General features: G+C 39.7%; 2 protein-coding genes across 2 annotated transcripts; both read left to right on the forward strand.

Moving 5' to 3' along the window:
* The first annotated feature begins 227 nt into the window (after positions 1–227).
* Positions 228–2,703, forward strand: LOC134658110 (divergent protein kinase domain 2A). Its single transcript, XM_063513716.1, has 3 exons — positions 228–935; positions 1,232–1,413; positions 2,264–2,703. Exons 1-3 carry the CDS (start codon positions 315–317, stop codon positions 2,697–2,699), a joined length of 1,239 nt encoding a protein of 412 aa, XP_063369786.1. The 5' UTR covers positions 228–314; the 3' UTR covers positions 2,700–2,703.
* Positions 2,704–6,243: 3,540 nt separating this feature from the next.
* On the forward strand, positions 6,244–22,508 carry LOC134657856 (G patch domain-containing protein 1 homolog). Its single transcript, XM_063513435.1, has 11 exons — positions 6,244–6,379; positions 6,481–6,671; positions 7,358–7,493; positions 8,263–8,444; positions 11,297–11,515; positions 14,422–14,571; positions 17,933–18,080; positions 18,418–18,565; positions 18,683–18,940; positions 19,775–19,978; positions 21,625–22,508. Exons 1-11 carry the CDS (start codon positions 6,310–6,312, stop codon positions 22,499–22,501), a joined length of 2,583 nt encoding a protein of 860 aa, XP_063369505.1. The 5' UTR covers positions 6,244–6,309; the 3' UTR covers positions 22,502–22,508.
* Positions 22,509–24,222: the final 1,714 nt, after the last annotated feature.

Here is a 24,222-nt window from a genome sequence, read left to right on the forward strand (position 1 = left end):
TCTCATTCTACCGCATGGCTGCGTGACTGCGTCCCTTGGAGTGACCGGCGCTGACCCATTGTGTACAGGGGCATTTAGACTTCTCATATATATATTATACTACTCTTTGCTTCGTGCCCTTTACGTACACGTACCGTGTGCAAGCGCTTTGATCCCATCGAATAATGAGAACGCATCTTAAGTTTATTTATTGACTTTCGATTTGACGTTCAAATGTCAAACAAACAAAATAGCTTTCGACTCGCCCGAATTCATATTTTCAAAAAAATTAAATCGTATCACTTAAATTGTCTTTTAAAGTAAACTCGGACCAAATGACTCGAACATGGGACAAATTATACAAGCGATTCTTGCGACGACGACTATGCACACGTTTTTTATTTATGATCATAGTGTTTACGACTTCCTTTTCAATTTCTGTCTTATTATTCGGCGACTTAAAATCCCCTGTGGTGATGCATATTACAGATTTAGACCGCTGCCCGGCCTGCTACGGTGTGTCCGTTTGTCCGGAACTCTATTCTAACCAGATAATGTTGGAAAGCGGTAATCATTGGTCTCGCATGTTCAACGCTAAGAATGTATACTACGGGTACACAAAGTCGAATCGCCGAGTTGTTTTGAAGAAGTTAGCACAGAATTGGGAGCTACAAGAGTTTGACTCGAAGTTGTGTAAGAGTTGGCAGTTAAAAGATGACTGTAAGCCTAGAGATTTGTTGAATTTGAGTAACATTGTTAATAAAATCAAGAATATGGTTCATTATAACTTCAGCTGGCCGGATACGGAGCCAAGGAAGGGGCTCGTGTTCTGCCCGTACGCTACAGGCATCCTGGATTTCATAAATACTAGTAACAAAAAATTTACTGATTCTAAATCTGATCTAATCAATATATGGACAAGTTTGAGCATCAACCCAGAACCCTTGATATTGAAGGTAACCTCATAAATAACTTTTACTTATTTAAGTTACTAATCTTACATTGTGTGGTGTACATACAATATTTCTCCATCTTGGCTAGTTGATTCTTAATAGGAACTTTTTTCTCTTACTTTTTAGGATTTTCACAGGCAAAGTACATATAGCTTCATGTTGATATTTTAAATCAAGTATTAGAGCATTCCACTTTTTTATTTAATTACACTCTTTTAACTACAGAAAATGCCAAACCGCTAACCAGAAAAATTGTACCTTTTTTAAGCAACTATCTTGCAGTCTTTAAATCTGTCCAGGTGATCCCAAAATCCAAAGGTTGGCCGGTCCCAGCGTACGGAGGGGTGTGCGGCAGACTTGTTGTGGAGGCCCATGAGGGAGAATCCTTAGCGTCCCTCCTGCATGTCCCCTGGCATCGGAAACTGAAGTTCGCCAAGAAGATCCTAGATGCTGCCATGGATTTCACTTTTAAACACGACAGGTGAGATGCTTGTTGAGCATTCCGAATTCTAAAACTTTCAATTGGGAAGCAATTACTAGCAAGGTTTTTGAAGTGAAAACTTCTTTAGCGGTGCTGTGCACTTTTTGTGATGGGAAAAAAATGTTAAACTCGTAACAGGTGTCACGTGACCGTAAGACGTAAGACGGACACGTGACCTGATCGAAAAATTGTTACTTCAATGTCATTGAGTTTTTCTTTGTTGATTTAAATGCCATCTAGTGAGTTTCGCTCTAACTGGTATTAATATAACTCGAGTAGTTAGTACTCGAGTGATGTTCTTAGGGGTTTCAAGTAATGCGACGAAATAACGCTACATGGCGTTAACCTCAATTATACATAGTGCTGCAGACATTTTGCAATAGTGATTGAGTTTTCACTTCTGCCAGCACTCCCGGAGTGCAACCCCTTGTTTTTTTTGGTGTTTACATACCTACATTATCACTAACAAAGCTGCAGAGGACTTTCACAAGGCTTCATGATACATCATCCTTAGCTACTTTCTGAGTTATTGCCTGAGAGGAAATGTCTATTGCATTTTTTATGTGGTTTGGATCTTGGATCCACCACATATATCAGGAAGAAATGCTTCATATACCCATTACTACAAATTAATCTGCTGTACTTTGATGTCATAATTGTAAACACTGAGGGGTAACTGCGAAAACCGAAATTCGCAAATTCCGGGGATCTTTCTCTTTTACTCTAATGAAGGCGTAATAAGAGTGAAAAAGAAAAATGCCCACAATTTGCGGAATTCCATTTTCGCTGTTATAGCCCAGTATTCTAAATACATCTCATTATGTACCAAATTTGTTTTTTTTTTTTTCAGATTTCGCTTCTACCTCATGGACTGGTCTTTAGACAACATAGTTGCCAACGAAAAGGACGATATATCTTTCGTCGACCTTGAAGATGTTATCGTCCTTGACAAACACATCTACCCTGGAAAGGACCTCCCGTCCTGGTACCAACGGTACACCCGAGAGCTCATGGGTTCCGGATTCACATTTTCCATTGAGAACATGTGTATACACCACCTAAGTGACCATAATCTTTGGGCTGCATGCTACATTTTAGCTGGAGATGAAATGCCACTCTTATATCCTATACCTAAGGATGTCAATGCGTACAGGCCTTATTTAGATAAGCTGCTGAAAGGCTGTCTGAATGGTGAGGACAGGTTTAGCAGCATAACAAAGCTACAACATGTGGTTAAAGAGATGCTTATGGATGAAAAGATTGTTGGTACCATGATTGTGAGATGATAATAAAAAACAACGGGTTGCACTCCGGGAGTGCCGACAGAAGTGAAAACTCAATGACATCTTACGTCTTAGTGTAAGGCCTGAGTGGACGCTTGAGTTGAGCGTGCAGCGGGGCGGGGCGTGCGGCGTGCATGTTAAACAAATGCAAGCGTATAGGAGCGGCCTTAGTGCACGCTGCTCAAATCACTTGTTAGCCCGAAGCCACGCTGCACGCCCCGCCGAACGCTCCGCTTCGAGCGTCCACTCAGGCCTTACACTTACACTCTCGCGAGTTTAACATTTTTTCCCCATCACAAAAAGCGCACAGCGCCGCTGAAGAAGTTTTCACTTCAAAAATTAGAGAGGTATTAATTTTAATCATGATCTCATTGATAAGCAGATTGCTGTTGTTGGTAAATGGTTCTTCATTTACTGAGGGCCTACTGCCAACGTCGAATAATCATCATTATCTGCCTCTCTGTCACTCTTGCACATTTTAGCAAAAGCACATAACGTTTTTAGGCCTTTTTAACCCCCGACGCAAAGGGGGTGTTATAAGTTTAACGTGTCTATCTGTGGTATCGTAGCTCCCAAACGGATGAACCGATTTTCGTTTAGTTTTTTTTGTGTCATAGATAATTTTATCCCGAGTGTTCTTAGCCATGTTTCATGAAAATCTGTTCAGCCGTTTGAAGATCATCAGCTCTTAGTGTAAGGTCTGAGTGGACGCTCGAGTTGGGCGTGCAGCGGGGCGGGGCGTGCGGCGTGCATGTTAAACAAATGCAAGCGTATAGGAGCGGCCTTAGTGCACGCTGCTCACATCACGCGTGAGCCCACAGCCACGCTGCACGCCCCACCGAACGCTCCGCTTCGAGCGTCCACTCAGGCCTTACACTTATAGTGGGGGGGGTTTTAATTTTTTTTAATTTTGGTTAAGTTAGTGATAATGGCGGTAGGCACTCTGGCGAAGATACCAATGTTATAAAATCGTTTAAGGATTTTAATGAATGAAATGCAAGGATCAACTGACAATAGAACATATGGGGCATTATCTATGAAAAGGGACCTTATTGTCGATGGCGCTTACGCCGCACAGCGTCGCGCGGCATTGTATTTGTATCGGAGCATCGTTAATAATGTCGTGAGCGCCATCGACAATAAGGTTCCTTTTGATTGATAACGTCACATATTTTATAGTAGGTAGTGTCATTCTATGGAACTTGCTATGTAAACAAAAATCACTAGTTAATTCATCATTCAGAGACAAATTCAATATTGCGGTTTGTTATACATAGTTATAGTTCGTTTTTTTTAGCATTAGAAATAAGGTAAACAATCTTGATGTGTCTTTTAATTGTAAAATACATTTTAAAAATAAGTTACGGTAAATATGTAACAATTATGAATCTAACACGATCTTTTATAGTCTTCTGCTTTCATAAGTAATAGTTATTGATTTTTAAAAAGTACCGTGTTTTTCAATTAAATGACATGTCAAAATCGCTTACCTTCTTTCAAGTTCTTTCTAATGCTAAAAAAACGAAAAGAAGTTCCATAGAATGTTAGTTTTCTGGATTTATTGTTTCTTGATACATAGGCAATATGACATAATTTTAACAAGGTTACTGAATTGGTTTTGAACGTCATTTGTTTTGAGTTATACTGTGATATCAATTGTGACGTTATCTCTGAAAAGGGACCTCATTGTCGATGGCGCTTACGCCATTATTAACGATGCTCCGATATAAATACAATGCCGCGCGACGCTGTGCGGCGTAAGCGCCATCGACAATAGGGTCCCTTTTCATAGATATTGCCCCAATTGTGCTATACATAAGGGAGGTTGTTTACTGATATAGTATTTTGTATTATATAATATTGTATGAAAGCAATAATCATAATAATCTGAAATTACAATTGAAGATTAAACTGTAGTTTCATTTAGCTCCACATGTTTATGCTAATAGGGAGTATTACTGCAATGTTTTGCCACCAGAGTGCAGCACTAGTGACTTTAGTATACCATAGAGTAGCTTATACATACTGTACCTTAAACTGTTTTTTGGCTAGTTTTCACAGACTATCTAATATGACATTGATACATCAAGGCGGTTTGTTTACAAAGGGCATACAAAGGGCCTACCGGGAAACGCGAAATCGAAACTCAGCTATCTGCCTCTTTAACGCTCGAATATGCAAGAGTGATAGAGAGGTTAGATAACCAATATTTCGACTCTCGTTTCCGGTAGACCCTTATATTGTTTACTTGTTGTTGGAGTGGCGCCCCCTACGCAGAATTTCGCGTAATATTCCCTATTGACGACCGTCTGGCCACTAGGTAGATGGTTCTGGGTTCAAATCCCGGTTTAATGAAATTTGTGTGAAGAGCACCTGTCATAGGTTTTTCTATATTTAAGTATTTATATATTACTAGCGACCCGCCCCGGCTTCGCACGGGTTAACAAATTATACATAAACCTTCGTCTTGAATCACACTATCTATTTAAAAAAACCGCATCAAAATCCGTTGCGTAGTTTTAAAGATCTAAGCATACAGACAGAGGGAAGCGACTTTGTTTATACTATGTAGTGATATAATATCATTGTCTCAGTACCCACAACACAAACCTTAAAACAATAACATTAGAGAATTTGGTGGCATGGCTGACTGCCCTTTAATGTTTTGGACTTTGGTTTCATTTTAAGGATTAAAAAAAAACAAAATGTCACTGACGTTACGTTAAGCCATATCCAGACGAGCTGGGCAAATCGACCGATTTGATCAGGAAAATATTAGGGATGATAACACATGTTGAATTGTATAACATTATCTAGTAAAATAGATAGCAAATGAGCAATTTATCACAATAATATGGATATTAAAACAAAGTACGGAAATGTTAAAAAAACACAGGACCTGAAAGATTCAAAATTTATGTTTTTTTTTTAACTTCCAAAAACGATAAAAGTAAGGGTACTATTCGATTCCTTACATTTTATTCAATATTGTATAGCAACAACAACATAAACGCAATGTTTCACCGACAAAAACGCAATTTTCTTGTTTTGTCCATACTACAAGATGGGATCTCAGTGACCTTGACGTCACGTTCACTTATCCTTTTGTGAGGGGCGTTTCGCGAGTGATGTGCGACTGTCGGACTTTGACTATAATTTCTGACTTTTGTTTTGCTTTAATGCAATGGGTCCCATATAAACCCGATCGATTGATACCATAAATGAAAATTAGTCATGTAGCCTATTGGCGCCAATCTCATCTAGCGTCCACACGTACACAATTTAATCACCAATTTGCATTCCATAGATACTAACTTCGACAATTGGCATTTTTGTGTCCGCACCTGCTGATTCGATCGGAAAATTTCATCATGGCAGCCATACGGCAGAATGAGATAGCAATATCACTTGCTCCCTCTAACGCATAAATGCGTCCCTTGGAGTGGCTGGCCCATCGTGTAGAGGAGCCATCAGATTGGCGAAAAATTGTCTCGTCTAGACTCCACTTTACTATCAGACAGATCTTCATGTAGGTTATGTTTAGATCGGTATTTATTTACGAAACTAAAAGGATTGATTACTATTATCAATAAATAGTGCAACCTAATAAAAAATGAGTAGTTCTGACTCCGACGAAGAAAATGTTATACGATATGGTACACCTTTAGATCCATACGAGGAAGGTAAAGTTTTCAAATATCGTAACTTCAATTGCGAAAATTTGCGTCGATGTTTCTGTGATCTGGAATCATATCTGAAATTGTTGCTGCATTCTTTTACTCAGATGAAATACCGTCAAAGCGGAAGTATCAGCAGCCGCCAGATCAGTTTGCGGTGGACGAGCATGGGCGGAGGCGTTTCCACGGCGCTTTCACTGGGGGCTTTTCTGCCGGGTTTGGCAACACCGTGGGCAGCGCCGAGGGCTGGGCCCCGGCAACATTCAAGAGCAGTAGGAGCGATAAGGCTCAGCTTTCTGTGAGTATGGGACATGGATTCATATTATGTATTAAATATCTGGGAGACCGAGCTTTGCTCAGAAAATATAATATATAAAAATTCATAAATGCGCGTTTTCCCAGAGATAACGCCTAGCTAGATCGATTTTTCGCCCCCAAAAACCCCTATATAGTAAATTTCATCGAAATCGTTAGAGCCGTTCCGAGATCCCCGAAATATATATACATATAAATAAATAAATAAATCAGTATACAAGAATTGCTCGTTTAAAGGTATTAGATTATTGTGTATATATTTTTTTAGGACAAGAAGGAACTCTGCGGATGTAAGCTTGATGTAAATCAGGCACTTCACTGCAGCCGAAATGCTATTCGATTACAGTAGACACTGTTATTCTCGGATAATTTAACAAAAATAAATAAATCTCTAAGTATATGCAGAACAATCAAACTGTTGCAGATACTCTTGAATAGAAACAGTCAATATATATATATATATATATATATATATTTATATATTTGGAAATGTATTTGAGGGTGATAGATATTTCTAGTGCATTGTTTCATATGCTACTTGCGTTTCTGATTGTACCTCAACGTTTCAGTATTGTAGGTTTAGTTTAAAATTATTGAGATGTTGCCAAATTGAGCATCTGGTCACTTTAATCATGCATAATCATCGTAAAGACATTTTACAATTTGCAGAAACAACGTCCAGAAGACTTCATGGACGATGAAGACCGCGGTGAGCATGGCATCGCACCAAGACTCATGGAAACACAGAGTGAATTCTCCGGCAGGAAACGCCAGCACACTCGCTACCATGATGGACCTATACCAGGTGAGGCACCTGATTTTAAGTCTAAGGGGTCATCCATTAATTACGTCACACGAATTTCTAGGTTTTTTGACCCCTCCCCCCCTCTTTGTCACACTTGGTCACATTTGGCAAACCCCTCCCCCCTAGTGTGACGTCACATTTTTTCTACGAAATCGCCAAATCGAATTAAGTAAGTACCTAAGTATTACAGGCTACATGGCTAAAACAGCCGATTGCAGATAAAATGAGAGAAAAAATAAAAAAGTATATTGTATATGTATTAGTGGCAGCGCGTCAAACATTCATAGGCAAGCCGGGGCTAATTTGGCTTACATATGTCCTTTACAACTCTGCTCAAACGTCCAAAAACAGGCAAGCCAGGTGGGAATCGACATTTATGGATGCGCCGCCACTGATGTGTATCATATCGGCAGGTGACAAGCAAAAAGCAACACACTAAAGTCTATTTTTTTATTCCGTAGACTGAAATGACAGTTAATTGTATGAACATGAAATGTCATTTCATACTATTAACTGTCATTTCAGTCTACCGAATAAAAAAATAGACTTTAATTACTAAAAAATATTTAAACAAACATCAACCTTCTTTTAGTACTAATATGGTTCACTATGGCTATGAACTTGTGGAGGTAATTAGTGAGCTTTGCTTGTCACCTGACAATAGCTAAGTGGTGTGGCTTTCAAACTGAAGGTAGTGGGTTCAATCCTTGTCTTATGCCTATAATTATTCCGAACTTAAGTGCACTTGTGATTTACAAATGTGTTGTAGGCGAGCCAGTGCTGGAACAGCTAGTCCGAGCGGTCCACGAGACGGCAGCAGTGCGCATGCTGCGCGCTATGGGCTGGAGGCCCGGACAAGGCGCAGGGGAGCGCCTTAGGCGCCGCCAGAAGACCGCCGCGAGTGCGCGCCACAAGGTGTACGGGTGCTACATGCCTGAGGAGTTGAGACCGGTGAGTACTAACCCTTTTAACCTTTTGGACGCCAATGACCGATATATCCGCACCGTAGGTTCAACGCCAAAGACCGATTAATCGGTCACAGACCACAGAGCAACATCGACCTACGTGCATAATTGCATAATATCTGGGTGACCGAGCTTCGCTCGGTAAACATATAATAACTCGGAAATGCGCGTTTTCCCAGAGATAAGGCCTAGCTCGATCGATTTTTCGCCCCCGAAAACCCCTATATACCAAATGTCATCGAAATCGTTAGAGCCATTTCCGAGATCCCCGAAATATATATATATATATATATATATATATATATATATATATATATATATATATATATATATATATATATATATATATATAAATAAATAAATAAATAAACGAGAATTGCTCATTTAAAGGTATTAGATTAGATAGATACATAAAGTTCAACTTCAGTTTTGACACTTTAATGATGTGGCGTCTGAGTGACAGCTTTTGTGTTTGACACGGCGTGGAAAACAATAATTTCGTCATATAAAGCTGTAGTACCACGATCTCGACTATCGGGTCGTCCGGCCTGGGAGCGAAATCATAAAATACCCGATAGTCGGGTGTTCGGTACTGAATGTGTTAACGCACAGCAAAACGACTATATATACAGGCCTTCCGATCCCTATAATACACATACAAAAGGCATACACACATTAAATAGCGGCCTCCTAGCCTAGTTGGTAGTGTACTGTACAGTCACGCTCCGTGATTGTTACGCCATTATCTAGCTAAATTGAACATTTCATAGCGTAAGTATGGAACAACCAATTTAGCTAGAACCCTGAGAATGACGTAACAATCCAGTGTGGGGACGTCACAGAAAACCGCCTTCTGTGGGGGACGTGTACCAGTGTTGGCCGAAACGTTAATGCAATTGAAAATGTTGGCCATTAACCATTATAAACTGAACCGTAAACTGTAATCGTCCGTTACGGTTTAAGGTTCAATTTATTTTATTTTATTTTAGTACATGGAAAACCAACAGCGCTACATATATCCAGAAATTACAATAGAATCACAGAGCCAATTGTAGGTTCTCACTTATAGAGATACAATAAATTATAAAAAGTTTTTGCCCAACTTAGTTACACATACAAGTTCACAAAGCATAAGAACAGATGATCTATATGTATATGATCTATGTTTACAAAAATAAGTGAAGAGAAGAAAAAACCTTTTGCGAGTAATACACATTCAATAATGCACCGAGCCCTGACCTGCGCCAGAATTATTGTCACCCATGAAGTATCTAATTAATTTATTTTTTATTACTGGTATGCTATCACTATATATGTCAATATCACAATTTATAAGAACTTTATTTAAACTCATGCCTGCCCTGCATATGAAACTGTTTTTTCTATATCTAGTAGCAGCTTGGTAATTACTACTAATGGGACGAAAATGCCTAAGCCTCCTTGACGGAACATTAAAAAATATCTTATTAAGCAAATTTGGACAATCTACATTACCTTTTATAATATTTACTAAGTACACTATATCTGCAATTTCACGGCGCTTAACAAGTGGGATCAAATGATGTTTCTTACACAGCTTGAAGTAGTTGGTAGAACTATAATTAATTCACATTTTGTAACAAAGAAATTATAATGGTTAATGGCCAACATTTTCAATTGCATTAACGTTTCGGCCAACACTGGTACGTACAAAGTAGGAGGTCCTGGATTCAAATCTCTTTTCATCACAGATTGCTCCTGAGGTATGGATGTTTTTTATGTTTAAATATTTGTTATGTATCTATCCATTATATTATATATTTCATCCAGGGATGTTACGGAGCTCCGTTTCCGTTTCCGTTAAGTCGGAACTTCCGTTTGGTATTACACATCCGTTTCTGTTCCGGTTCCGTTACTTTTGAAACGGATGTTATATCGGATGTCAATGCTTGGCGCGGCAGCGGGACATGAGCGGCGTACATCAAAAACAAACAGGTTTATACCAGTCATTCGCTCATAGCCCCGCTTGCCACGTGCTGCAGTAATTAGATGTTTTGATTTATTCGTGTTGTTGAATTTAAAGTACCTATTCGTATGTTGTGTTGTGTAATGTGTACCTACTGACAGTAGGTACTGACTCACGCTAGTCACGCTCCGGTTCTGGTTCCGTTTTCGGTTCCGATTCCGTTTCTGGTTCCGATAAACTAAATTTAAAACATCTGGTTCCGCTTTCGGTTCCGATAAAACCACATCCGTTACATCCCTGATTTCATCGCCTTGTACAATAAGCAACATCCATAACTGTCCATCGCCGCTATCGGTGAACCTTATTACCAAATGCATAAGGTCCACCGATGGACAGTTAACACATTAACTGCCAGCGACTCGCTAGGCGAGTTCACTGTTCGTAGGCGCTTTTCGCTACATACGGTTTTTCCCGTGTTATCGGCTACGCTCGTAGCTCGCGCTGGCACTGAATGTGTTAACAGTGTGCCGATGGTACCCACAACACGTTTACTGTGACTGGGCATAGAGAAATATAGTAAGACAAGAGTGCTCACTCCATCAGTCAGACTATTAATTTCACTGTCTACATCTAGCATCGAGTAGCGGAACTATCAGTACTGCTACTTGACAATAGATGTAGCACCGACCGGAAAGTCTTATGCTGTTGAGATAAGACTTTCCGGTCGGTGCTACATCTATTGTCAAGTAGCAGTACTGATAGTTCCGCTACTCGATGCTAGATGCTAATAGTCTTTTTGGTACTAAAACTGATGTATGGAGTGTATTTTTTTCTCTATGCTCTGGGTCAATTTGTGTGAATTATCCTATAATATTTATATTTATTTGTTTCAGACATCGGAACCGCAGTCAGACAGCTCCGACTCAGAGTTCGAGTACGACACTTTATTCGCGCCAGACGACTACGAGCCTTATGTCCTGGCGCGCAAGAGCGACCGGTTCGGGCTGGGGTACTCCGGGCTCAGTCGACATTCCGTCCTGGGCAGTATGGCGGGGGAGTATGGACAGGGCAGTAGCTCCAGCCATCTTGTTATGAGGGATAAAGGGAAAAAGGTGAGATATATATATAAACTAGCGACCCGCCCCGGCTTCGCACGGGTTAGCAAATCTATATATATAAACGCGAAAGACCTGACTGACTGACTGACTTAAATCAACGCACAGCCCAAACCGCTGGGACTAGAAAGTCCAAATTTGGCAAGTAGGTTCCTTATAAGGTCTAGGGGTCCACTAAGAAAGGATGTTTCAAAATTCATCCCCTAAAGGGGTGAAATGGGGGTCCAAAGTTTGTATGGGGAAAATATACTAATCCACGAGTACGAAGTCGCGGGCAACAGCTAGTTATACATAAACCTTCCTCTTGAATCATTCTATCTATTAAAAAAACCGCATCAAAATCCGTTGCGTAGTTTTAAAGATCTAAGCCATTCTAAGCATACAGACAGACAGACAGACAGGGAAGCGACTTTGTTTTATACTATGTAGTGATATATAAATATACTTTATTATTATACGCGGCTTTTTCTACCTATGAGCAGGGATCGGAACCGGTTTTTTTGTATAACCCGAAATAGCCCAAAATGTTTAATTATTTTATGCTCTTTACGTAGGATTGAATCATGTATATGTGACGTTATCTATAAATAAAAACCGGCCAAGTGCGAGTCGGACTCGCGCACGGAGGGTTCCGCACCATCAACAAAAAATGGAGCAAAACAAGCAAAAAAACGGTCACCCATCCAAGTACTGACCCCGCCCGACGTTGCTTAACTTCGGTCAAAAATCACGTTTGTTGTATGGGAGCCCCACTTAAATCTTTATTTTATTCTGTTTTTAGTATTTGTTGTTATAGCGGCAACAGAAATACATCATCTGTGAAAATTTCAACTGTCTAGCTATCACGGTTCGTGAGATACAGCCTGACGGACGGACGGACGGACGGACAGCGGAGTCTTAGTAATAGGGTCCCGTTTTTACCCTTTGGGTACGGAACCCTAAAAACGGTCACCCATCCAAGTACTGACCCCGCCCGACGTTGCTTAACTTCGGTCAAAAATTACGTATAAATCAATAAATCTTTATTTTATTCTGTTTTTAGTATTTGTTGTTATAGCGGCAACAGAAATACATCATCTGTGATGAACTTTCTAGCTATCACGATTCGTGAGATACAGCCTGGTGACAGACGGACGGACGGACGGACGGACAGACGGACGGACAGCGGAGTCTTAGTAATAGGGTCCCGTTTTTACCCTTTGGGTACGGAACCCTAAAAAGGGACCTTATTATCGATGGCGCTTACGCCATTATTAATGATGCTCGATATAAATACAATGCCGCGCGACGCTGTGCGGCATAAGCGCCATCGAGAATAAGGTCCTTTTTCATCTTGGAGGATATAATCAAACGGAGACGCCATGTCTGTAATTTTCTGTACAAAACAGTCTGCCGATTTTTGCGGGGGAGGGGAACGTCAAATGTATGCGTAACGTAAAAATAGCCATGTCAGATAAACGTCAGTCCATACATTGTGTATGACCGTTGGCCGCCTATTTTCGACAGAGGGGAAAGCCTGTTAATGGCTACTCCGTTTAGTTGTATCCTCCAAGTTTTTCATAGATAATGCTCCATATATGTAACAAGTTCGTATTATTAGACTGTCCAATTAAAAATGAAATAATAAACCAAAGAACGAAAAAGAACGTAATAATACCGGTATTTTATGTATGAAGAAAAAACCGGTTCCGAGCCTTGGCTATATGATCAAGATTTTACTTTAGAGCCTTTACGCTTAGAATTTGTCATTAAATACTACTTCGATCCTAGAATACTACTGTATCTTTTAGGCTTAGATTACAACAATTCATACACTTGTTTGAGCTCTGAATGGACAAACGTTTACGTAATTATTCTAGATCTTTAATTAGTCTTAAGTTAATGGATTCCATTTTGTTACGCCGTATATGTCCATAGCATACGCAAACAAGACTCAATGGAATCAATTAAATTCAGACTAATTCCAGGTCTGTAACTGTGTATAATATGTAAATATGTATGTAAACACTTTATTGTACAATATCTGGGTGACCGAGCTTCGCTCGGAAAACATAAAAAAACTCGAAAATGCGCGTTTTCCCAGAGATAAGACCTAGCTAGATCGATTTTTCGCCCCCAAAAACCCCCATATAGCAAATTTCATCGAAATCGTTAGAGCCGTTTCCGTGATCCCCGAAATATAACAAGAATTGCTCGTTTAAAGGTTTTAGATAGATAAGACAGGTTAAGATACAATTAAAAAGAAAGTATACAATATCAACCTTTGAGCAATTGAGAGCAAGGCTCGGAACCGGTTTTTTCTTCATACAAAAAATACCGGTGATACGTTAAGTTCTTTTTCGTTCTTTGGTTTATTATTTCATTTTTAATGGGACAACCTGATAATACGAAGTTGTTACATATATACATGATTCAATCCTACGTAAAGACCATAAAATAACTAAAAAAAAAACAACGGGTTGCACTCAGGGAGTGCCGGCAGAAGTGAAAACTCAATGACTAGTGCAAAATGTACTATGTATAATTGAGGTTAACGCCATCTAGCGTTAGCGTTAATTACTTGAAACTCCTAAGCACATCACTGTTAGTACTCGAGTTATATTAATACCAGTTAGAGCGAAACTCACTAGATGGCATTTAAATCAATAAAGAAAGACTCAATGACATTACATGTAACAGGTCCGTCTTACGGTCACGTGATCGTCTTACGGCCACGTGATCTCACGCGAGTTTAACATTTTTTCCCCACCTCAAAAAGTACACAGCGCCGCTAAAGAAGTTTTCACTTCAAAATTTGGGCTATATCGGGTTTTACAAAAAAACCGGTTCCGAGCCCTGATTGTGAGTATTATATTTTTTGCATTTCGGCTATATAATGTTTTATTTTTTTTATTGTAACCCAGGTATCGATCCGAGGCCAGGCCTTCGGCGTGGGGGCCTTAGAGAGCGACGATGGCGACATCTACGCCACCGAGGACATGTCACACTACGACTTCACACTCGGGGGGCCGGTTGAGCAGACACACAAACCGAAAGGCAGACAAGAGAGTAATGTAAGATTACACCAGGGATGTTGCGGATGCCGATTTTTTGACATCCGCGGATGCGGATGCGGATGCGGATTTTTAAAGGCTGACATCCGCGGATGCGGATGCGGATGCGGATGTCAAGATAGTACCATAAAAAACGTCCAATATTACATTTTAGTCATTTTTATTTCAAAAAACCGGCCAAGTGCGAGTCGGACTCGCGTTCCAAGGGTTCCGTACATTAAGTCCCACTCACGCTTGACTGCTCATTTCTAATAGGTTATTACCTAGCAGTCTAGCACTTACGCCGATGCTAAGACGTTCCTGTACCGACCTGTTCCACATCCGCATCCGCATTAAATCCGCATCGATTTTATGCGGATGCGGATGTTGAAAATAATGCGGAAGTTCCGCGGTTGCGGATGCGGATGCGGATATTCGCAACATCCCTGGATTACACGATATACAGGGTGGCCCATTTAGATCGGTCAGTATGGGAAAGTCTGAAACTATAAGACATACGAAGATCTGTTCTTAGGAACCATGTCATCGATTTTAAAAACAAGAAAAATTGCATTCATACATTAAAAAAAAACCTGTACCCAAAATAATAAAAAGGTAGTGGTCATTTCGAACACTTACTAAAATAAATTTAAGAATATGAAAACAATGCATTTTAGACATGATGTTTCATAGTAAAATTTACTGCTTAAGACCTACACAATCGATATCTAAATAGAAATAGTTTTAGTTTGATTTTTCAAAACGTCCGGGTTCGATTCCCGAGCTGAGTACAGTTTTTTTTTAAATGTATGTATGCAGTTTTTCTTGTTATTAAAATCGATGACATGGTTCCTAAGAACAGATCTCCGTATGCCTTATAGTTTCAGACTTTCCTATACTGACCGATCTAAATGGGCCACCCTGTATATACACCACTCTTTGGACTACATTGTTGTTATTTTTTAAATTAATAATGGGAAACAAACAGTGAAAAATAACACATATAGATAATTACAATTAAGAGCCCATCAACATGCACTAGCGCCACTGCTAAATAATCGTGATTATTTAAATTTAGCGAAATAAAATTAAAAAAGTGGCCAAGTGCGAGTCGGACTCGCCCATGAAGGGTTCCGTATTTAGGCGATTTATGACGTATTAAAAAAAAACTACTTACTAGATCTCGTTCAAACCAATTTTCGGTGGAAGTTTACATGGTAATGTACATCATATATTTTTTTTAGTTTTATCATTCTCTTATTTTAGAAGTTACAGGGGGGGGGGGACACACATTTTACCACTTTGGAAGTGTCTCTCGCGCAAACTATTCAGTTTAGAAAAAAATGATATTAGAAACCTCAATATGATTTTTGAAGACCTATCCATAGATACCCCACACGTATGGGTTTGATGAAAAAAAAAATTTTTGAGTTTCAGTTCGAAGTATGGGGACCCCCAAAAATTTATTGTTTTTTTTTCCATTTTTGTGTGAAAATCTTAATGCGGTTCACAGAATACATCTACTTACCAAGTTTCAACAGTATAGTTCTTATAGTTTCGGAGAAAAGTGGCTGTGACATACGGACGGACAGACAGACGGACAGACAGACAGACATGACGAATCTATAAGGGTTCCGTTTTTTGCCATTTGGCTACGGAACCCTAAAAAGGGGGCCGCTACGTACTGTATCTTGTAAAACTAGTTTCTATGTTGCTATGCGTTTCTATGCGTCCAAAGTTAAAACGGCCGTTTTTGTTTTGAGTTTATAGATTGACGAATCCAGCAACATAGAAACTAGTTTGATGTATTCAAAAGGTACTTTAATACAAGATACAGTACCCCCCTTTTTTAAATGTCTTTCGTTAAATTTAAATAATCACGATTATTTAGCAGTCAACGTGCACACTAGCGCGTGTTACATAAGCTATACATAAGCCAAAACAGTTTCCACTAATGAAATTTGCTCATTATGATTGCTCAGACAAAACTTATTAATACAATTCAAGTTCATTCAGGAAACCAAAATATAAATGTGTCATGCATTAATTTAATTTTACAGTAGTAGACTATCAAAATCAATATGGTATTAGTATTTGAGGAGTGTCTTTTCAAAAGGGTTTATTTTTTTTAGCGGTACTTCTAGAGAGAACCTTGCTCAAGAAAACTTAAGGTCCAATTTAGAAATAGATTCCCAGAAAAAATAAACCCTTTTGAAAAGACACTCCTCATTTGCTCTATTATGAGGAGAGTAATATATTATTTGTTCATTCGCTCTGCAATTAAGAGCTATACTAATACCTTGATACTAATAATTTCTGAAAGGAGTCGGCAAACCTCGGCTTGCGAGTCGCATGGACAAGGCTCGAAAGTCAAAAGTTTGTATGGGAGATCGATCCTTTCGTTTATTTATAATTTTGCCTTCTTTATCTAATGGCAAAGCTAGCTTGCCAGTGTAGTGTATAGTTTATAGTTTTTGACGACTGGTCTGGCCTAGTGGGTAGTGACCCTGTCTGTTAAGCCGCGGTCCTGGGTTCGAATTCTGGTAAGGGCATTTATTTGTGTGATTAACACAGATATTTGTTCCTGAGTCTTGGGTGTTTTCTGTGTATTTATGTATTTGTATATTATTACTGTGGTACTTGGTCAATCTGTGTAAGAATGTCCTATAATATTTATTTATTTATTTTTAAACCGGTCAAGTGCGAGTCGGACTCGCGTTCCAAGGGTTTCGTACATAAATCAATTTTTATCAATGTATTATTTTATGTGGAACGTGAATTAAATGTCTTTAAAAACCCCGTAGCGGTCGGATCAAAAATTAAGTAATTAAGTCCGACTCACGCTTGACTGCACATTTATAATAGGTAAAGAACTGTGTATCTTTTTCAAAATTTTAGACCCAGTAGTTTCGGAGATGGGGGAATGGTCGGACAGACAGACAGACGCACGAGTGATCCTATAAGGGTTCCATTTTTAGGGTTCCGTACCCAAAGGGTAAAAACGGGACCCTATTACTAAGACTCCGCTGTCCGTCCGTCCGTCTGTCACCAGGCTCTATCTCACGAACCGTGATAGCTAGACAGTTGAAATTTTCACAGATGATGTATTTCTGTTGCCGCTATAACAACAAATACTAAAAACAGAATAAAATAAAGATTTAAATGGGGCTCCCATACAACAAACGTGATTTTTGACCGAAGTTAAGCAACGTCGGGCGGGGTCAGTACTTGGATGGGTGACCGTTTTTTTGCTTGTTTTTTTTTTGCTTGTTTTGCTCTATTTTTTGTTGATGGTGCGGAACCCTCCGTGCGCGAGTCCGACTCGCACTTGGCCGGTTTTTTTCCTTTTGAGGTACGGAACCCTAAAAATAATCTGTTGTAGGTATTGGAAGGCTTCGTCCGCTCCACGCGGCCCCTCCCCCCCGTACCCTCGCACCCGCCCCCCGCGCCGCCCCGCGACTACGCCCCGCTGCCCGCCGGCGCGAGAAGGTCCAGGTTCGAACCCAGCGCCGCACCACAACGGGATCAAGGTGAACTATTCAATTAGATTCAAACTGTGCCTTAGTGTAAGGCCTGAGTGGACGCTCGAGTTGGGCGTGCAGCGGGGCGGGGCGTGCGGCGTGCATGTTAAACAAATGCAAGCGTATAGGAGCGGCCTTAGTGCACGCTGCTCACATCACGCGTGAGCCCACAGCAACGCTGCACGCCCCGCCGAGCGAGCGTCTACTCAGGTTATTATCTCACGATATGTATCGGATAATTATCGCGATAATTTTCAAAGACTAAATATCTAGATAATTTCTAATCCTGGGAAAACAAAAGTAAATCTGTAAACCTAATTTTTTAATCGTAATTCATTTATTTCAGGTCTCGGTCGCCACGATCTGTCTGCCGAAGCGCGGGGCTCACTTTTAGGCGAAACACCCATCCCGAAAACAAATATACCAGAAAACGAACCAGATATACCTCATAAACCCGATCCCATATCACTCCTCGGCAGAACCGTCAACTTCGTCACAGATAACAAAAATACTACAGATACAACCATGAAATTATCCGGATCTGGATCCGGATCCGCGGATTTTCCCATACATTTCGGATCCGTCGTGCAAACCCTAGTCACAGATAACAAAAATACCACAGACACAGAGAAAGCAGATGACTTCATCTCTATAAAAGACTCTGGAAAAGAGATTAAAAAAGTCTTCAAGCCTTTCGTGAGTGATCCGGCGAAACAGGCGCGGTACGAGAAGTATTTGAAAGACAAGGACAGCGTGCTAGAGACGAGGGAGATGGATAGATTGACTGTGTGGGAGAGGAATAGAGAGATATCTGAGTTTGAGCAGGCTTCGAAGTTGTATAGACCGCTTTCTGGTGTTATGGGTGACAGGTATGCACTTTTTTACATTTAGACCAAAACTATTTTATGTAACACGCAATAATAAACTTTATTTCAATGTATTAAGGTTCTTTTTATACTGTAACCTTTGTCCGCAATGGCCGACTATGGGGTTAAAGGTATAAATACAATAGTTTTCTGTATTGTGTAAATTTGATATCAATTGTGTAATTCTTGCTAGATCACCAAGAATACAACAAAAAACAGTTTGATTATTGTACAACAAATTAAGACCAGTATTTCTAAATGAGCTTATAATATAACGGTTGCGGAATAAAAACATTATTAATTTTTTTTTCTCCGCTAATTTTGTCCAATTACGACCACTTTTTAATAATTTGTAACTATTTTATATAACTTTTCATATTACAACTTATTATAATGCATGAAAGTTCATTTTAACTATGGACGTCTAATAGCCGTCTTTGGCGGTTAACACATTCAGTGCCGGAAACCCGACTATCGGGTATTTTACGATTTCGTTCCCAGGCCGGACGACCCGATAGTCGGGATCGTGGTACTACAGTTTTATATGACGATATTTTTGTGGCCTGGCGCGGATGCCCTGTTTGGCTGGGTGGCAATGAATGTGTTAAACCAGCGGTCGGCAACCCGCGGCCCGTGAACCTGTCACTTGCGGCCCGCGAGCCTCCCTGGCTATTTTGTATGTAATATTTGACAAACGACAATGTCTGATAGTCATAAATATTAACAAAGTGCGGCCCGCGTCAACTTCGTTAACTACTATGTTGCCCTTGGCCGTTAAAAGGATGCCGACCGCTGTGTTAAAGTATTAATTTAATTAAACAAAAACTTTTCAAACAGATTCACCCACGCCTCTGAGCCGGACGACGCGATTAACCCCCTCACGGCCGTGGCGCGCAGCGCGACCAACTACGGGTTGGCGACGCCCGACCAGCTGCACGCGGCGCGTATAGGCGCTTATGGCGTCATCACGCGCCGGGAGGCGCCTTGGCGGCCCGAGGCTGTAGTGTGCAAGCGGTTCAACGTAGCTGATACACTAGCCAGGTATATAAGCCACATATTTTGACTAAAGCTTTGGATTCCTCCGAAAACGGTGCCGTCATATTACGGCCGCTACATAGCGTTGACTGACGTCACTAGAACGTTGTCTATGTAAACAAGATGGCGCGGTTTCCTAGACGGCGTTACGTTACGTTGACAATCAACAAGATGACGGCCGTCATGACGGTGTCGATAGTTTCGTAAACGTTTTATTAGATAGCGGTGACGCCATTTTGAATAAATGATTCCGTACTACGATTATTTTCCTCTTCTGATATTATTTCATCCTCCAAGTAAATTATAGATGATCAAGCAAATCTTGTCAGTAGGAAAAGGCGCGAAATTCAAATTTTCTATGGGACGTTATCCCATCGCGCCTACATTTTTCAAATTTGCCGCTTTGACCTTGGTGGATGACGGTGTGTTATGACGCCGTGGTACATACTTTCCACATGTCGCCACCGTAAAGACGGCCGTCTTTTGCGGCCGTTATATGACGGCACCGTTTTCGGAGGAATCCAAAGCTTTATACCTTCTATATTAAGGGCCACCCCACATTTGGCGTCTTTCGGCGTCGGCGTCTGGTCAGCGCTATGGAAAATGACGTCGCTGCGCAGTTGCGTCGACGTTGCGTCGAGCAGCGGCCATAGCGCTGACCAGACCAGGGATGTTGCGGATGCAGATTTTTTGACATCCGCGGATGCGGATGCGGATATTTAAAGGCTCACATCCGCGGATGCAGATGCGGATGCGGATGTCAAGATTAGGTACTTAGAAAACGTCAAATAATACATTTTTAGTATTTTTTTTATTAAAAAAAAACGAAACGTTTAGTACTTGAGCAAGAATATAGGTGCGTTATATTTAATAAACAGTAACTTCGCCGACTTTTCTGGATCTAGACGATTTCGTTATAGGTAATGACAAAGTTACCTATTTCCTGTACCGACTTGTTCGACATCCGCATCCGCATAAGCTCCGCATCGATTTTATGCGGATGCGGATGCAGATGCGGATGTTGAAAATAATGCGGAAGTTCCGCGGTTGCGGATGCGGATGCCGACGCCGAAAGACGCCAAATGTGGGGTGGCCCTTAATGAACAGACACGGACAGAAGGCCCGATGTCTTCAGTCTGAGAGCGCTGGGAACTGTATATAAATCAGGGATGTTGCGGATGCGGATTTTTTGACATCCGCGGATGCGGATGCGGATGCGGATTTTTAAAGGCTCACATCCGCGGATGCGGATGTCAAGATAGGTACATAAAAAACGTCAAATATTACATTTTAGTAATTTTTATTTCAAAAAACCGGCCAAGTGCGAGTCGGACTCGCGTTCCAAGGGTTCCGTACATTAAGTCCCACTCACGCTTGACTGCTAATTTCCAATAGGTTTTTTTGGCTAATGACTAAATTACCTAGCAGTCTAGCACTTACGCCGATGCTAAGACGTTCCTGTACCGGCTTGTTCGACATCCGCATCCGCATAAGCTCCGCATCGATTTGATGCGGATGCGGATGTTGAAAATAATGCGGAAGTTCCGCGGTTGCGGATGCGGATGTTCGCAACATCCCTGATATAAATGAACAAGAATTGCTCGTTTAAAGGTACGTATAAGATAATAAACTAAATTCTGTTTTGTCCACAGGCCTGAATCGAAAAAGGGAGACAAACCCAAAGTGTCATACTCCATATTTAACTATTTAGAGTCATCTGTTCACGATAAAGAGAGCTTCGCCAAAGAACAACACACTTTCAGCGGCTCCAAGTCTTTGAACAGAGAAGACAACAGAACAGAACTGACCAAAGACAAAAATAACGATAAGGTCACAGAAAAAGATGTAGTTAAAATTAATGTTGATCCTAAACCTAGTACTAGTACAGACACTAGTTTCAAAAGACTCACAGTCGCCGAATTGTTTTTAAAAGAATCGGAAAAAGATTTAAATAGCAAAGAGAATGTAGAAGTCACAGAAACGATTAGTAAGTTTGATAAAATCGATTTATATAAATCAATTTTTCTCAGTGACAGTGAAAATGAAGATGAAACAGCGAAGGAAGATAATATTGATGAAACTAAAACTAATACTGATAAGCCTACATCTATGTTTGATAGTGTAAGCGAATTTATAGAAGTACCAAGGAATGTTGAAAGAAATACTTCTCCACCTAGAGGTATATTTGCTAATATAGATTTTGATGAAATCAACTCATGGAAAAGAAATGCCGAAGAAAAAGTTGTAAATACAAATGACATTAAAACTGATGATATTTCAAGTGTAGAAGCTGATATGTATGGCCCTAAAATTCCAGATAATCTAAAGAAAAGACTAGAAGAGACAGAGCGAGAGAGAATAACAGACAAACCTACGTTTAGGAGCAAGAGTGAGAGGGAAGCTATAGAAATATCGTCGTCTAGCTCAGATTCGTGGGTGGAAGCGAGAGAGGTGAAATCTAAGAAGAAAAAGAAAAATAAGAAACAGAAAAAGGCTAAGAAGTCTAAACACAAGAAAAAAGATAGATAATGTGGATAAGGGTTAGTAAATAGATTAAGAAAAATATAATTGTTTTTATTTTAGTCCTCTTAACCCTTAAATACATGATTTTTTCGTTTTGCCCGAAATTAATTTATATATCACATAATTGTTTGCCGTTTCTAGGAAAAATAGTAAAAAAATATATATCATCGATTTTCACTGGGAAATCAGTGTTAAAAGTTGCATAGTCTAAATCATATTTTTGGAAATATATAGCTATTAGTAAGGGGTATAGGAAAAATCTTAACTGCCAACAGAAAGGTACACTATTTGTGATGTTCCTATGATAAAATTTGTAAATATAAAATAATTACAAACTCCGAAAAATCTGCCCAAAATCACATACTAAAAATCATCAACTTCCAGGTTTTTCCAAGTTTTCCGACATTTCGTCTATAAACAAATGTAACTTTTATAAATTAAAATACTGCGTAAATTTATGTAATAATTCGGAAAATTTATTAGTTTTACTATTGAAATAATATACAAGAACAAATAGAATTTGTTTAATAATGCATAACATTTGATGTTTATGTTGTGTGTATAAATGCATCACTATGCATTTAAGGGTTAACTTTATTTATTTATTATACTAGCGTCCCGCCCCGGCTTCGCAAGGATTAACAAATTATACACAAACCTTACTCTTGCATCACTCTATTAAAATAAGGTTTTGGCAAAAATTTCATTTTTGGTACACGCTTTTATCGCTGACTGTACTTTTCTTACGGCAGACAACTAATACTCATCGAGACAATTCTAAAAACCCCTAACACAATTAGGTTGCGTTGTTTCATCACAGAGTTCCTTTGGCCACCTCCTGTCTCCATCATCAGATCAGCTCTATTATTAATTATTATTATTATTAAAGCCTTTTTTTATTCCTTAAATGTGTTAATCTCTAATTTAAATATATTTAGTTACATTATATATATTTTATATTAAGGACCCCTGGCGGGTATAGGCCTCCTCCATGTTTTTCCATTTATCTCGGTCTTTGGCCTTAACTGCCCAATTTTCACCGGCTATGTCTATAATGTCTTTTGACCATCTCGTTTTGGGTTTTCCTGCTGTTCTTTTCCCATACGGTCCTGGCCACTTAGTGATTTTGCTGGTCCATCTTCCATCTGTCATCCTGGCTATGTGGCCGGTCCATCTCCATTTTTGCTTGAGTATGAACTCTAATGCGTCTATGACATTTGTTTTGGATCTGATGTGCTTACTGTTAACTTTCTCTTTTAGTTTTATTTTTAGGATGCTCCTTTCCATCGCTCTTTGACAGGTTCTAACTTTTAGTTTGTTTTTATTTGTGTGCACCCATGTTTGGCAGCCATAAGTGAGACTAGGTAAGATGCATGTGTCCATCACTGTTTTTTTCATGTTTAAGTTGTAGTTTCCCTTTAGGAGCTCTTTGAAACTCCAAAACTTTCTCCAGCTGATATTAATTCTGCGATCTATCTCTTCACTGTTGCTGTCGGTGCTAAATGAAATCCGTTTTCCCAAGTAAATGTAATGGTCTACATATTCAAGTTCTTTATTTTGTATGAAGATTTTTGTGTGCTCCCCGTTAGTCATAATTTTTGTTTTAGTATGGTTCATTTCTAATCCAACTATACAGCTTTCCTTGTTTAGTTCATTTAACATTTGTTGTAGGTTTCTGGTATCCTCTGAAAATATTGCTATGTCATCGGCAAATCGCAAATGGTTAA

Source organism: Cydia amplana, chromosome 21 (genome assembly GCF_948474715.1).
Source record: "Cydia amplana chromosome 21, ilCydAmpl1.1, whole genome shotgun sequence".
Lineage (NCBI taxonomy): Eukaryota > Metazoa > Arthropoda > Insecta > Lepidoptera > Tortricidae > Cydia > Cydia amplana.